The following is a 13945-nucleotide window of genomic DNA, read 5'->3' as shown; positions in this document are numbered from 1 at the left end:
TTTTCTAATTCAATAAGTCTGTCTAAAATATGTTTTGTTGCAAAAAATATGTAAAGAGCTAACTTGCCCGCTTCACATTTCATCGCGTATTTGTGAAGAATTGTTCTTTTTTCAGAAGGGGTTAATCCACTCCAAGTTTTTATTCCTACCGCAAAGTTTTGTAAAAACGCCAAAGCAAAAATGATTGGGGATTTCATTTTTTCTGGCATCAACTCATCCATCACTTTTTATATAGTCAAGTCATATTCCTTTAATGAATAATTTATTGACTAACAAATGCCTACTCTTGTAGATTGGGCGACATTCAGGACAATAGGGTGACCTTGTTTATTCAAAATGAATAAAAGTGTTAGTTTTCTTGCATTTCCCAGAACAATGAATAATTTAATGACTATTTGGGCTAAGTTCAGCTACAGGAACCCTTTCAAAGCAAGAACAACTTGTTCACGAGCTCACAACCGAGCTTAGTGCAAAGAATGCTGAACTTCGTCGCGCTCATCTCGATCTTGACGCTCAAAAAGTGGAACTGACGAATAACGCCGAAAAGATCCAACACATGGCTTTGAAAATTCAAACGCAAGAAGAAGTCATCAACATCGCAAAGGGAGAAATCGAAGACTACGAGCGAATGAAGCCCCATCCAGAGTCGGAGGTCATCAATCTCAATTCTAAACTGGACCAGCTTAGATTAGAAGGCGATTCCTTGAAGGTAAAGCATGCTGAGACTGTGAAGAAGCTTGCTGATGTTAGCTTGCTATGTAACGAGCTGAGGAACAAGCTCAAATCAGCGGTCGGTCAAAGGGATCAAGCTCAGCAACTGACGAATCTGTACGAGGGAAAATTCAGTTCTGCTGAAAGGCAGCTCAAGGAGCTCGAATTCAAAGTACATCAAGGTAACTTTATTGGTCCATCAGTTTTACTGATGTTCTTAGATAGAGCGACAGAAGATGGTAATCATTTATTTTATCAGTTATCTTTTTATTCATTTCAATAATATCAACTCAGTTCCATCTGTTTTCCTTCAATGTGAAACACTACTTTAAGCCCACAGCCAAGTGGATCGCGAACGAGAATGCTCAAAAACTCGACAAGAAGCGATGGAACAACGAATCAAGGACATTACCTCGGCCCGTTTGAGCTCGGAAGAGATGGCTCAACAACTTCAGAGAGAGATCGCCAATCTGCGCGCTGAAAACTCGCAGATGATCAAGAACTCTGAACGAGACTCAGAAAAACAGCATCTGATTGAGAAGGAACTGCATGTTTCATCAACAGAAAATGAAAGACTGGGAACAAGGTAAGAATAATAAATATTATTATTATTAAAGCCTCATCAGGTAGCGGGAACATAGAGAGAATCTTTGTAGACTCATTTTAAATTAAAAAACAGATAACTTTTTCTTCCTTGATTTTTTTATATAGGAATTTAGACTCATTTCATTATATTTTTATGTAATTTTTTGCTGGTGGTCATTTATATCAAGTTTAACATCCGCGGGAGGTCCTCATGGAGCCGTTTCTCTGTTGGAGACCAGATAATAATCTTTGAAGCGCACCCCCACGCTAGAGGTCATCTCTGACTAAGATGCTTCTTATCTGATTCCGGTTTTAAAAAATATCTTCAGGCTGAATGAATCAAGAGTTGAAATCGAAAAACTCACAAAACTCGTCGAAGATCTCACTACAAACTGCGAAAATCTTCAACGGCAGCGAAGAGAGTCCGATTCTCTTCTCCGCAACCTCCGCGGCGAGCTTGGAATTGCATGCAAAACTCGTAAAGCTGCCGAAGCTCAAATGGAAACTTACCGTAGCTCAATTAAATCTCTCGAGGAACAAGTCACATCGCATCTCTCCACCCAGGCAAAACTTGAGGAGCAACTGAAGTCGAAGGCAATCGAAGAAGACGCATTGAAGAGTAAAAAGAGGAATTTGAAGTCGAGCGTCACTGAACTGGAAGACCAAAAACGCTCGCTTCAGAATGATGTCGACAAGTACAAGCGTACTGCAGCTGAGCAAAGAAGCAGAATAAAACAGGTCAGAAAATCAATAAAAACAATAAAAAGTAATTTTTTAATAAAGCTTGAAGAAGCCCTGCGAGCAATTCGAAGAGAAACAGAAACTCATCACACGAGGCAAAAGCACGAGCAAGAAAAGCTTCGAAAGCAAAACGATGCCTTGGCGTCCGAGCAAACGAGGAAAGCGGCCGAGTTTGATGGTAAAACGATTCGCTACCAGGAGGAAGTCTCGAGGCTAGGAGATGTTATTAGCAAACTTCAGGTTTGATCAATCTAAAAAGATCATTTTCAACATATTTTTTAGTCCGAGCTTGAAACGACCAAAACTCAACTCTCTGCAAGCCAACGACTCGAGCATCAAGCCAGAATCGACGTAGCCACCATCCGAGAAGCTGGCAAATCCCGTGACGACAGACGAAATGAACTCCAGGTCAGTCCCATTTTCAAGCATTTGAGCAAACATTCCTCTGTTCAGTGTGAGTACGATTCGTTGCAGCGCGAGAATAGCCGCCTCATGGGCGAAATGGCGCGGCACATCAAAGAGAAGGAGATGGCAGTGGCAGAAGAGGATAGATTGCGAAAACATAGCGTCAAGCAGCAGGCGATGCTGCAAGAAATGAGACGCAAACTTGCTTCCAAAGCTCATTATCAAGGTAAGGTCCTTCTCTGTATTCTAAAGCTAACCAGCTAACCTTTCAGACCTGAAAGTTCACTACCAACCTCACACGCCCGGACCCTTCGGCGACTCGTTTGCGAGCCACAATTGATCCTTTCTTGCCCGAATCCTAACTGTATCTGACACACTACGTTTTAAACACTGTACATGATTTTTATTTTTCTACCAAATCTTTTAATTTTGTTATTCAGCTTCTATTTAAATGTTTAGTTTTGTACAAAAATTCTGAAGTAAACTAAAACTATTTTATACCAAAAGATTGTTGTTGTGTTTGTCTCACTTGTGAAAGTACAGTATGTCAAAGTATTGTATGAAAGTTTTGCTCTTCGCCGAGGCAAGGGAAGTAGCAGAAGCGGACTTTATAGAAATCGAGCTTTGGGTTTTAAAAATAAGCAGGGTAGTTAGTTTCATTCAATTTTGAAGCTCTAAAACAGATTTCTTCAAAATCATCCAGGGGCAAAATTTTCTCGTCGCTGGCTTCAAAGATACCAGAGCTTGAATCCGTTCTCAAATCATCGCAACTTGCACAAAATCATGAATACGTAGCCGACGAAGGGGACATTGAAATTTCACCGTCTGATGAATTGGCAGTAATTCCCCCAATTGGCGGAGGCTAAATTTGATTAAAACATTTCACTCTTCAATTTTTTGCAGTTCGTTATTTTTAGACTGATTTTAAATGGCTCGTGCGCAAAAGCGACGAACAGCCAACAATGTTTTTTCACAAAACATAACGAAAAAGGGCCATGTCCAGAAAACCAGAAATCCAAAGCCCGAAAAGTATCCTGTTGGTCCATGGCTGCTCGGTCTCTTCATTTTTGTCGTAAGCCACTCTACTTACTTCTTGGGTAATCCCGCATCCCATTTAGGTCTGCGGCTCTGCAATATTCGAGATCATCTTGAAGATCCAAGCCTACGCCAGATCCTAAAATTTCATCCTGCATCTTTTATATTTTCAAAGCCAGAGTTCCTTCTTGTTCCTCGTTCGAATCATCTCCTGTATTTTACCTTCATTTCTTCAGACACTATTTTCTTCAATCATCAGTCCAAAACTCAAATTCAAACTTCATTTTCTCGAATTTAGATTTCGCATATGGAGTTTGATAATGGACTTGACGCACTTTTACAGAAATCAGAGGAGCTAACTGCCAATTTAAATGACGGAACAGATTTACCTCGAGTCCGGCGGAATCTCGGACAGGTAAATCTTCAGTTCATACCGGTAGTTCATTGACTTATGTTTCTCTTAGATTCTCGACGCTGGAAAACGCCTTTGGTCGAAAACTGCTGCCCACGGAACAGACGCTCAACAAGTCAAAGCTGCCCTCTTTCTCGGTCAAAAAGGCCTGGAAATCGCCGACGTTCCAGATCGATTGAAAAACCTTGCCACAACGCGAAATTTGGAGCCATTAAACCCTGTTGTCCATACAGATATTGAAGGGTTCCTGAGGAACGAGCACGAAAACGCGATCTTATCAGGTAGATACCCAACCGAATTGTAATTATGCGATTCAAAGTCTTTGATCCTAACACAAGTATCAGCGCCCCACCGCAATATACAGGCTTATCGCGTACTGTACGCCAGCAACTGTCGCGATTTTCCTCAGTTGTCCTTTCTTTTCTATTTTTGTTAACTTTTGGCGTTAGTAATCGAAGAGCAAAAACAAAAAACTTTCGAAGAAGTAACCAACCGCCACTGGGAAACGAGATTAGCAGAGTGGGACACGGAAAAAGGAAGAATTCTCAATGCATTGCTCGGCTCAGATGACAGTCTTAACATTTCAATTTTGCCCTCGAAAAAGTCGAAATTGCGAGATGATACGAAGGTCATTGCTGGAAAGAGATCGTTGTTGGATGATAATGAAATGCTCTACGCACAGCAGATTCACCGATACAATGAAATGGTCGTTCAGGTATCAAAATTATTCGTTTAACCTGGTCATCAATAAAAAATTAAGGGTATCAAACCAGATTCGCTCATCAAATTCTGCCAATCTGCTGTTGAGCGCATGAACTCACAATCTTTGGTCGCAATTTGGAACATGATTTGGGAGCTCGTCGGGCACATCCGAGTCCCATCTGGAAAAACGCCAGCTCAGCTCCGAACTGATACTGAAATTCAAATGGCTCTCATCAACGCGTCTCGAGCGCACTTGGAAAACGAGTACTTCAATTTTATTCAAGAGACAGTGAATAGCAATCTGAGAGATGCAAACAGAGGCGCCATGCCGGGAACCGAGCAGCTTATCAGAAGTTTCCTGCAAGTTAGAAAAGTGAGTTTTCCTTCCGTTTATGTCTTTTGATTGTTGATTTTCGTGTAGTACAACTACCAAGCAACAGAAGATGGAGATGTCTGGGCTATGATTTATTATTGCTTGCGATGCGGCCAAACCAGGGTAATACTTTTATCGACGCGCATGAATTTCTAACGATTGATAATTAGACTGCCGTCGAGATCGCCCGAAAAAGCTCCCAGATCGTCGGCGAATTTCTTCCAAGCCTCGTCGATTGGGTAGAATCACCAGACAGACTTCTAGGACCCAACCAAGAATCGAAGATCAAGATCCAATTCCGACGCTCAGTGCGCGCGTGTACCGATCCATTCAAGCGGGCAGTCTTTTGCATTGTCGGAAAGTGCGACACGGATATTCACGAGGATGTGATTCAGAAGACGGATGATTACTTGTGGATGAAGCTCTCACAAGTTGTTGTCGGAAAGGTATTTTCTTCTATAGAAGAAAGCATAGCTCAAATTTGAAGACTTTTAATTCTTCTTTCAGACCGGAGACGGATACGAATCAATCGAAAAATTCCAGCGGGATATTCTCGAGGAATACGGCGAGGCTCATTTCCAAGCTGATCAGTCTCCACTTTTATACTTCAACGTCCTTGTTTTGACGGGCCAATTTGAGGCTGCAATTGAATTCCTTGCCAGGTACTAGTCAACTTTTTATCCCTCATCTTTGAAAACTTTCTGAAGATCTGAATCTTTCCGATGCCATGCTGTCCATGTTGCACTTTGTCTCTACGAAGCTGGTCTACTCGTCATTCCACACAATTTCAACGCGAAGCTTTTGACCAGATCGGAGACTGATCCCATCCCTCTTCGAAGGAATGATTTTAATCACGATCAAATGCCTCCATTTTTAACAATGAAATCAAAATCAATCTAAAGACTCAACCTTGCAACACTCGTCATGACCTTCACCCGCAAGTTCGAGTCCACCGATCCACAGGAAGCCCTCCAATACTTCTATTTCCTTCGCGATATCCGTCTACCAGGTGCGCTATACAATCAATTTTGATTTTGCGTAAGAGGAAATGCTTTAGGTGCGAGCGACAGTCTTTTCATTTCCTGCGTTTCGGGCTTGGTCCGAGAATCGAGAGAGTTTGGTACGCTGCTCGGACGAATTGATCCGCAAACGGGACAGAAGAAATCTGGTGCTATTGATAAGGTGATTTTACTTGGACATTAGAGATAACACATTTGATATTCATTTTATTAGCGAGATCTTTCAAGTTGTTGACAAGCAGCTCACCTAGATCATTTAGTTTCATTTTAATATCATATTTTTCATGAAAAGTATGCACTAGTCGCAATGTCGAAAGTAGCTTTGTTTTTGTTACATTTTGTCGTCGACATAAAGTTATGTTTTAATTTTGACTTGTTATATTTTGAGATCGGTCCTAAAGAGGGCTGCAACTCACCCTTTCTCAGCGAGTAGCACAAGTCAATATTGGGTTGCGCAGTAAAGTCTTATCTGATCGTCTACTTTTAGTTCCACGCCGATACGAAAAAACTGATCGAACGCGTCGCCCGAGACTGTGAAGAACGCGGGCTCTTCGAAGACGCAGTTGGCCTCTACGACCTGGGTGGCTTCCACGATAAAGTGGTTGATCTCCTGTCTGAACTGATATCGCAAGTCCTGGCCGATGCCGATAAGCCTCAATCAGACAGAAATAGACTCAAAATCCAGGGTAAATCCTTTATCGCATTATAAGCTTTTCAAGAAATGACTTTCAGCGCAAGAAATTGCCCAGCGATACAGAAATCAAAATGTGGAGATTCAGCGGCAATCTGCGGATACGTTCCATCTTCTTTTGGATCTTATGACTTACTTCGACGCGTAAGATTGTTCAAAAATGATAAAGGGTCGTTCACAGAAAATTCTAGCTACCACGGAAAGCAGCTTGACTTTGCTCTAGACACAATCCGTCAGTTAGACTTGCTCCCCCTCGACGGAATGAATCAATCACGTGATCAAATCCAATCCAAGGTTCGTTCTATTTCACATTTCAATTGGGCGATCTTTTGAATATAAATTTGCGTGGAGCTAACATGTGTTTAAATTGTCATTGTTACTGTCTCGCAAATATTCGCGTAGCTCTTGAATTACACGCCACAAAATTTCATGTTCTATTTATTCTGTGTTCAGGTTTCGCGACTCGCGGACAAGGGAGAGGAAATTCGGCGATCGCTTTCGGAAATTCTTCTTTCGGCGATGAATATTTTGCTTCTCAAGTACAAAAGAATACAGGGAGATGCAAAGAGACCGATAAAAAGTTTTTTTTTATTATTCAATTAAAATAGATTAAGATTAAATGAAAGACAGAACCTTTAAATGTCCTCTTTTAAGTAAAACTTTATTCTAAGCTTGCTTATTATAATTTGTTATCGCGTCTAAGCCGCAGTTCGGTGATCAGAGTGCGCACCTGTCTCAGTTGGCGGAGATCAAGAGCCTGGCGAAGGCGCTGATTATGTTCGCCGGAATGGTGCCGTATCGACTGCCCGGCGACACCAACATGCGCCTCGTTCAAGCAGAAGTCAAGATGAACTAAAGAACCCTGAAGAAAGAACGAAACACTGACAGAAACAGATATTGAATTGGAATTAAGCCCAACCCCTATTATTATTTTAGTTCATAAAAATGACATAGAATTAATCGTTTGTTCACTGCCCCTTTAACGGATTTAGAAATTAAACAAACAAAACTTGCTATAACTCAACTGTTGACTTTTTCTGCTGTCAAAAATGTGTCACTTTTTGATGCCTTTTGGATTCCTTTTTAGATAACTGCGGAGTCGACGGAATTTTATGAGATAACATGTTCAAACGCGGGGCCGAGAATCTTTCTAGCGATGATTTGTCGACACTGGAAGCCGAAAATGACCAGTTAGAGCCGAGGATCGGAAATCTTTCGCCACAGGACTTAGAAGACTTCAGCAAAACGGACTGGCTCATCATTTGTTTCATAGGAAAACAGGTGTCAACAGCTTTCAAACTCAAAATACTTTAACGGTATTTTAGCTCTTTTGCCCCCTAAAATGACCCTCTTTCAATTTGGATGATTTTATTCAATTTTTAGTCAGTATTTTCTATCAGTATGCCTAGTTGCGTATCTATAGTAATTATCGTATTTATTCTTTCGAATAAATAGTCATCTGTCGGATTTCAAATTTCATTCCCAGAAATTCTTGTTCTCTTACTCTATCGCTCTCTAAAATACTCGGGAAGATGCAAAACGGATTTTTTCTGAGGAGCAGCTCAAAGTGTGAGTAATCTGCCCTGACTTTGGGCAGTTGAGAGCACGATCTCCATCATCCTGCACACAAACTCACAATTTGCCAAAAATTCTAAACAAGAATATTCAAATTTTGCATATTTTTTTGTTTCCCGATCAAAAGCCGGAAACATTTTAAATACTTTTTATTTTCTCGCGGAATTCAACACTTGCTCGCGTTGACACTTTCCGGCGGTTTTACCACGTTGACGGTATTTAAATATTTATGGCTTACGATCTGAAGAGAAAATTATTTGTTTTGAATGTAAAACCAAATATGGAGAAAGAGATAAATTGACGTGAAGACGTGCTAAATTGGATTCACCCAGGTTTTCATCAATTTTTTTCTAAATTAGGAACTTTGATTGTAGAATTTTTTATGCAAGGATAATGTTGAGCTAGTAATGCAGCTTTTTCAATCATTATCAGAGTGATATTTAATTGAAGCAGACAAAAATTTTAGCGTTATTATTCCTTTGGAGAATTTACTTTTCTGTTTGTTCATTATTCTTTCTTATTGTTTCATATGTTTATGCATGAATAAGGGTAGTACTAATCATCCGTTGGTGACATTTAAAAATGTTCATTTTTGTGCGCGAGCCAAGGAGATTTTGATATTTTGCGTGTGAAAAATGCATGTTTAGAGTAGGGTCGGCCAAAAAAATTTTTTGATCTCCGATTCTTTTGAAACCAGTTTCAGTGGATTCGCGGTGCTCAAAAACCCTTATAAACCAAAAATTGCTGAGATCCGATGTTCAGGTCTCACTCAAGGGCATTTTTTCCAAAAATTGGGACTTGAATTTGACATACTTGCTTAAAAAAATTAAATTCACTATATATTCAAGGCAAATGATATATCTGGTGGCAGAATACGATAGAGAAGGGTTCAAATTATACAGGTTGTGAACAGAAGAGAGATTGAATACTCATATACCATTTTTATGGAAGGGTGTTTTGTGCCAATTACCCTTATATTTGGTTAACTCAGGTATTCATTCATTCATAAATCAATAAAAAAAGATGTTTCAATCCCAAATTCTTGCTCATAAGTTAGATTAAAGACTTAGGAATAACTTTGCTCTTTCAGAATGCTTATATGAGTTGGGGAATTTTTTTTAATAATTTTTAAATAAAACTACTGAATATTTACGAGAACTTAAAAATGAAGAAAAAAGTCTTTTAAATGGACAAAACGGGTTCAAATTCTTATGTATATGTTTGAACAATGATAAGAAATTATTAACTAAGTATTGTGTGGATATCATCGGTGATATTCATGAGAGTCTATTATCAGAGGATCTGTTGGTCTCTATCTGTATGATTAAGAGGTCTTGAATGACCTTCAGCACTGTGAATGTAGTTTCTAGTAGTTCAAATTACACGAAATGTCTTTTTGAATTATGATAACATCATCAGAAGTCCTGCTACTGATACCTATGATCTGTAAGGTAATGTCTGTATTAGAAACGCTTAGTCAATGACTCCGAAAATCGCATACAGTCATATACAGGGCTAAAGATGCCAAAAATGTCTTTTTGGAAAATTGTCAAAGTATCAGAAGTCCTCCAACTGATACCTATCATCTGTTAGTCAGTGTCTGTATTAGAAACGCATTGTCGATGACTCCGAAAATTGCATACAGTCATTAACAGGGCTAAAGATGCCCAAAATGTCTTTTTGGAAAATCGTCAAAGTATCAGAAGTCCTCCAACTGATACCTATCATCTGTAAGTCAGTGTCTGTATTAGGAAGGCTTAGTCAATGACTTCCCAAATTGCATACAGTCACAAAAAGGGCTAAAGATGCTCAAAACGTCTTTTTGCATAATCCTCAAAGTATCAGAAGTCTTCCAACTGATACCTGTTATCTGCAAGTCTGTGTTTGTATTAGAAAGGCTTAGTCAATGACTTCTGAAATTGCATACAGTCATTAACAGGGTTCAAGATGCACAAAATGTCTTTTTGAAAAATCCTAAAAGTATTAAAAGTATTAAAAGTCTCACTCGGGGCAGGCCAATAAAACCGAAGATCGCCATTTTTCACTCATTTGCTCATGCTGACTCATTTTCACTCAGTTCTATCTAAATGACTCTTGAATTCGAAGCCGACCCGAAGGGAAGGCAAGCCCCGTTTCTTTGATTTAGTTAGGTAAGGGACCAAGCCGACGCGTACCTACCTGAATCCAAGAAACGGGGCTGGCCTCCCCTCCGGGTCGACTTGGCCCCCTTACCTAACTGAATCCAAGAAACGGGGCTGGCCTCCCCTTCGGGTCGGCTTGGCCCCTTACCTAACTGAATCCAAGAAACGGGGCTGGCCTCCCTCCAGGTCGGCTTGGCCCCTTACCTAACTTAATCCAAGAAACGGGGCTTGCCTCCCCTTCGGGTCGGCTTGGCTCCTTACCTAACTGAATCCAAGAAACGGGGCTTGCCTCCCTTCGGGTCGGCTTGGCTCCTTACCTAACTGAATCAAGAAACGGGGCTGACCTCCCCTTCGGGTCGGCTTGGCCCCTTACCTAACTGAATCCAAGAAACGGGGCTGGCCTCCCCTCTAGGTCGGCTTGGCCCCTCACCTAACTTAATCCAAGAAACGGGGCTGGCCTCCCCTCCGGGTCGGCTTGGCCCCTTACCTAACTGAATCCAAGAAACGGGGCTGACTTCTCCTTCGGGTCGGCTTGGCCCTTTACCTGTTTGAATTCAAGAAACTGAGCTCGCCTCCCCTTCGACTCGAAGACTTCGAGTCGGCTTGGCCCCGTACCTAACTGAATCCAAGAAACGGGGCTGACTTCTCCTCTGGGTCGGCTTGGCCCCTTACCATACTGAATTCAAGAAACTGAGCTCGCCTCCCCTTCGACTCGAAGACTTCGAGTCGGCTTGGCCCCGTACCTAACTGAATCCAAGAAACGGGACTGGCCTCCCCTCCGGGTCGGCTTGGCACCTTTTCTTACTGAGTCCAAAAAACGGGGCTGGCGTCGTTGGTGCACTCTTCGCCCGCACTTTTTCTACTGTTTATTTCTGGATTTTCTCAGAGTGATTGCGTGACTGATGCTCCCTTAACCAGCTCTTCAGGGGTGCACGATCTGCGCAACCCACTGTACCTGACTGAATTTAACCCGTTGCCGAGCGCGTAGCATTCAGGATGCTACAACCTGCCCCGAGGCTCGAAATCCAGCCTAACTATTGGCGTAGACAGCCTTTATACACTTAGCGCTCGGCAACGGGTTAAGAGACAGGCTTATTCGCCTCAAGTCATCCAGGAGTTGGTCTTTCACCTGGGTTCCTTCGGAAGGTTTACGGCAGACAGTTAACGAAAGTGGTTTAATGTGGCAGTTTTCGGCCAAGCAAGGCTATTTATATATCTATTTGAATATTGGTCTTCAACCAGTTGGTCTTCTATTCAGGGGGTCCTCCGGGAGGTCCTCCGGCAGAAAGTGACCGAAGTTGGTCGAATGTGGCAGTATGTGGCCATCCAAAGCTATTTATTTTTCTTTTCTATTATTGGTCCTCCAGCAATTTGTCTTCCAGTAAGGGGTCCTCCGGAAGGTCCTCCGGCAATAAGTGGCCAAACTTGACCGAAGTCGGCAATCACTTGCCAATCAAGGCTTGATATTTGGCGTAGCCAAGAATTTGATATTTAGAAACGTCCAAGATTCACGTTTTTAGTGACGAAAATCACGATTTTCAAAAATTCTAAAAAATTTCCCCAACTCGCACAGACAAATGGTTAGTACCATTCGAATCGTCTCGTTCTCCTCTTTCTAACAAGGTATAATTCGTAATTGAAACACGAGATCGATTTTTTTTTGGCCGACCCTAGTTTAGAGGAGCCTAAAAGCGCTCGGCGACTAGCATCTTTAGGATGTAACGAGGGATGACGACCGCGAGTGTGGGTAGAGAAATTGGGATGAATGAGGAATTTTACGCCCGGAGGAATGTGGTTTTTCACGGAAATGCCGATATTGTCGTCTTTATTGTGGCATGCAGCAGGCCGGCACAAGGGCACCACCTCCGCCAGATGAAGTCTCTTGACTAATAAGAGCACCTTATTAGAACTTGCATTCCCTTATAGTTTTTTCGGACTTCCAATTATTTTTGTCTCAAAGACATTTTGAATCTCACATTTTTACGAAGGGTGTAATATTTCATCGTTGAATTTTCGGAATCGACTCGTTTTTAATCATAATGGGCGGTAATGGACCCTCTTACTTGGCTAATAGCGGAAGCACGGGGCGATGTCCTCAAACGGTTGACACCTGCTGATAAAGTTATTTTGTTGATAAGCATGGTTTTTGCTGCGCTTGCATGTTATGCAAAAGACCTCGGAGCAAGGTGCAAGAAATCTTGACGACCTGCCCACTCTTCACGAGCCGGACCAAATGGAAGCTCATGGCGGTAAGAACTTAATTTTTCGGCTTTGTTTGATATCTTTTTCTTTATTGGAAGATTATCGTTTCAAAACGAGTTTTCAAAGGTCAAAGATGTAAATCTATCAACAAACGATACAGCATCTTTTCTGAAAGCATCAATTATTACCTTTATCTTTACGTTCATTTTAAGTGATCCGTATGATTTTTCAGACAAAAATTTTCTTGATAGTCGTCAATTTCAAATGTTTTCGAATTGAATCATCGTTCCTAAAAGTACTGCTTCGTCGCTCAATGTCACGGAAAAATCCGTCAAAACAGCTACATAAAAACGCAATCGTTTGACTGGTTCTAGTCAGTGATTGCTTTCAAATTTTTTTCAATGTAGATTTGCTTCCTCTTCGCCCTTTTAAGATATAGTGCTCCATGATTTATCGATGTGTCATCTAATAAAAGCGTGGTGCTATAAAAAAATCCATCTAGCAGGAGGCCCGCAAAGAGGACTCTTGGTATTTCAAAGATTGAAAAGCAAAATTTTCGCAAAGAGATTAGAATGATAAATTGAAATCAACGAAGATAAAAACTGTTGTTTTCAGATGACTGGGGCCAACCAGAGTTGATTCCACCCGGAACTCCGCCGCCCTCTTACGGAAATTTCTCCGAAAAAGAAGCGCTGCACACAAGCCTGATCAGAAAGAACAACTCCTGTCCTACAAGCGCGCAAACTAAATCGTTCAGAAAGAGTGACACTACCTAACCCGCAAAAATCAAATTATGCAAGATGTAAATTTTAACCCGAATAAAGCCAAATCAAAAGATGGTTACAAAGCCACGAATTGCGGGTAGCTAATGTCGACACTTTTGAATAAGACTAGCTCAGCTGCGCTTCAGCTTCAAAAAACGATATTCCGATTCTGATATTTAACTCATTTTTACGAAATTAAACGCAAAATAAGATTCATTTTTTTTAATGATTAGTAAAAATGAATAACCAAAGGCTCATTCTCAGCCTGATATTCATCGAATATTCTTTTCTAGTCATAGGATAGGATTTTATAACAGTTATAAAACAGTCTCTCTGTTTCTATTATTTTTTTTATTATGATCCAAGTTTTACAATCAATCGTCAAAGCGTCACGGTCAAACTAAGAAAATACTCATTTTCGTTTCACTTTCGATTTTATCGCTCGATCAAGATTCAAAACTCTCAAAACAAATCTCGTTCAATTTCAAATCTGGCCAATTTCACTTGTGCCTTTTTTCCAGCTTCACATTCAACCTTCCTTCTGCTTCTTTGCCTTCACTCAAAAATCCGTTAAATGGACGCTCCTCTA

At 41.0% G+C, this 13945-nt stretch overlaps 3 protein-coding genes and 1 long non-coding RNA gene across 5 annotated transcripts in view; 3 read left to right on the top strand and 1 right to left on the bottom strand.

Moving 5' to 3' along the window:
- Positions 1-13945, bottom strand: part of LOC145695416 (THO complex subunit 1-like) — a 47655-nt gene that overhangs the window by 9606 nt on the left and 24104 nt on the right. The window lies entirely within an intron of this gene.
- Positions 403-3329, top strand: LOC145709085 (uncharacterized). The gene is made up of 7 exons (XM_081786771.1): positions 403-893; positions 1045-1297; positions 1626-2034; positions 2080-2277; positions 2320-2445; positions 2491-2668; positions 2715-3329. Exons 1-7 carry the CDS (start codon positions 557-559, stop codon positions 2780-2782), a joined length of 1569 nt encoding a protein of 522 aa, XP_081642897.1. The 5' UTR covers positions 403-556; the 3' UTR covers positions 2783-3329.
- Positions 3779-7691, top strand: LOC145710978 (nuclear pore complex protein Nup93-like). Its single transcript, XM_081788695.1, has 15 exons — positions 3779-3892; positions 3942-4170; positions 4339-4604; positions 4650-4964; positions 5013-5087; positions 5135-5410; positions 5472-5626; positions 5672-5803; positions 5867-5973; positions 6022-6146; positions 6471-6669; positions 6716-6818; positions 6866-6968; positions 7128-7241; positions 7378-7691. The coding sequence occupies exons 1-15, from the start codon at positions 3785-3787 to the stop codon at positions 7528-7530; spliced, it is 2460 nt and encodes an 819-aa protein (XP_081644821.1). The 5' UTR covers positions 3779-3784; the 3' UTR covers positions 7531-7691.
- Positions 7748-13935, top strand: LOC145710979 (uncharacterized). Of its 2 annotated transcripts, none has more exons than XR_014135108.1 (4): positions 7748-7947; positions 12513-12639; positions 13208-13350; positions 13483-13935. It is a non-coding gene; the product is annotated as an uncharacterized LOC145710979 (long non-coding RNA). The 2 variants fall into 2 exon arrangements; XR_014135109.1 differs by having other exon boundaries at positions 13208-13354; positions 13487-13935.

The sequence above is a fragment of the Oikopleura dioica genome, chromosome 1, assembly GCF_907165135.1.
Source record: "Oikopleura dioica chromosome 1, OKI2018_I68_1.0, whole genome shotgun sequence".
In the NCBI taxonomy this organism is placed as follows: Eukaryota; Metazoa; Chordata; class Appendicularia; order Copelata; family Oikopleuridae; genus Oikopleura; species Oikopleura dioica.
The sequence above is the reverse complement of the archived record's forward strand: the minus strand, read 5'-3'. Positions and strand labels throughout refer to the sequence as shown.

What these genes read in the sequence shown, in the direction of transcription:
- LOC145710978 (XM_081788695.1), top strand. Translation starts at nt 3,785, where the DNA reads ATGGAGTTTGATAATGGACTTGACGCACTTTTACAGAAATCAGAGGAG. An exon ending in ACAATGAAATGGTCGTTCAG is followed by an intron (nt 4,605 to 4,649) that starts GTATCAAAATTA and finishes TAAAAAATTAAG; the next exon opens with GGTATCAAACCAGATTCGCT. An exon ending in TGCGATGCGGCCAAACCAGG is followed by an intron (nt 5,088 to 5,134) that starts GTAATACTTTTA and finishes ATTGATAATTAG; the next exon opens with ACTGCCGTCGAGATCGCCCG.
- LOC145709085 (XM_081786771.1), top strand. Translation starts at nt 557, where the DNA reads ATGGCTTTGAAAATTCAAACGCAAGAAGAAGTCATCAACATCGCAAAG. An exon ending in AATGAAAGACTGGGAACAAG is followed by an intron (nt 1,298 to 1,625) that starts GTAAGAATAATA and finishes AAATATCTTCAG; the next exon opens with GCTGAATGAATCAAGAGTTG. An exon ending in ACAGACGAAATGAACTCCAG is followed by an intron (nt 2,446 to 2,490) that starts GTCAGTCCCATT and finishes TCCTCTGTTCAG; the next exon opens with TGTGAGTACGATTCGTTGCA.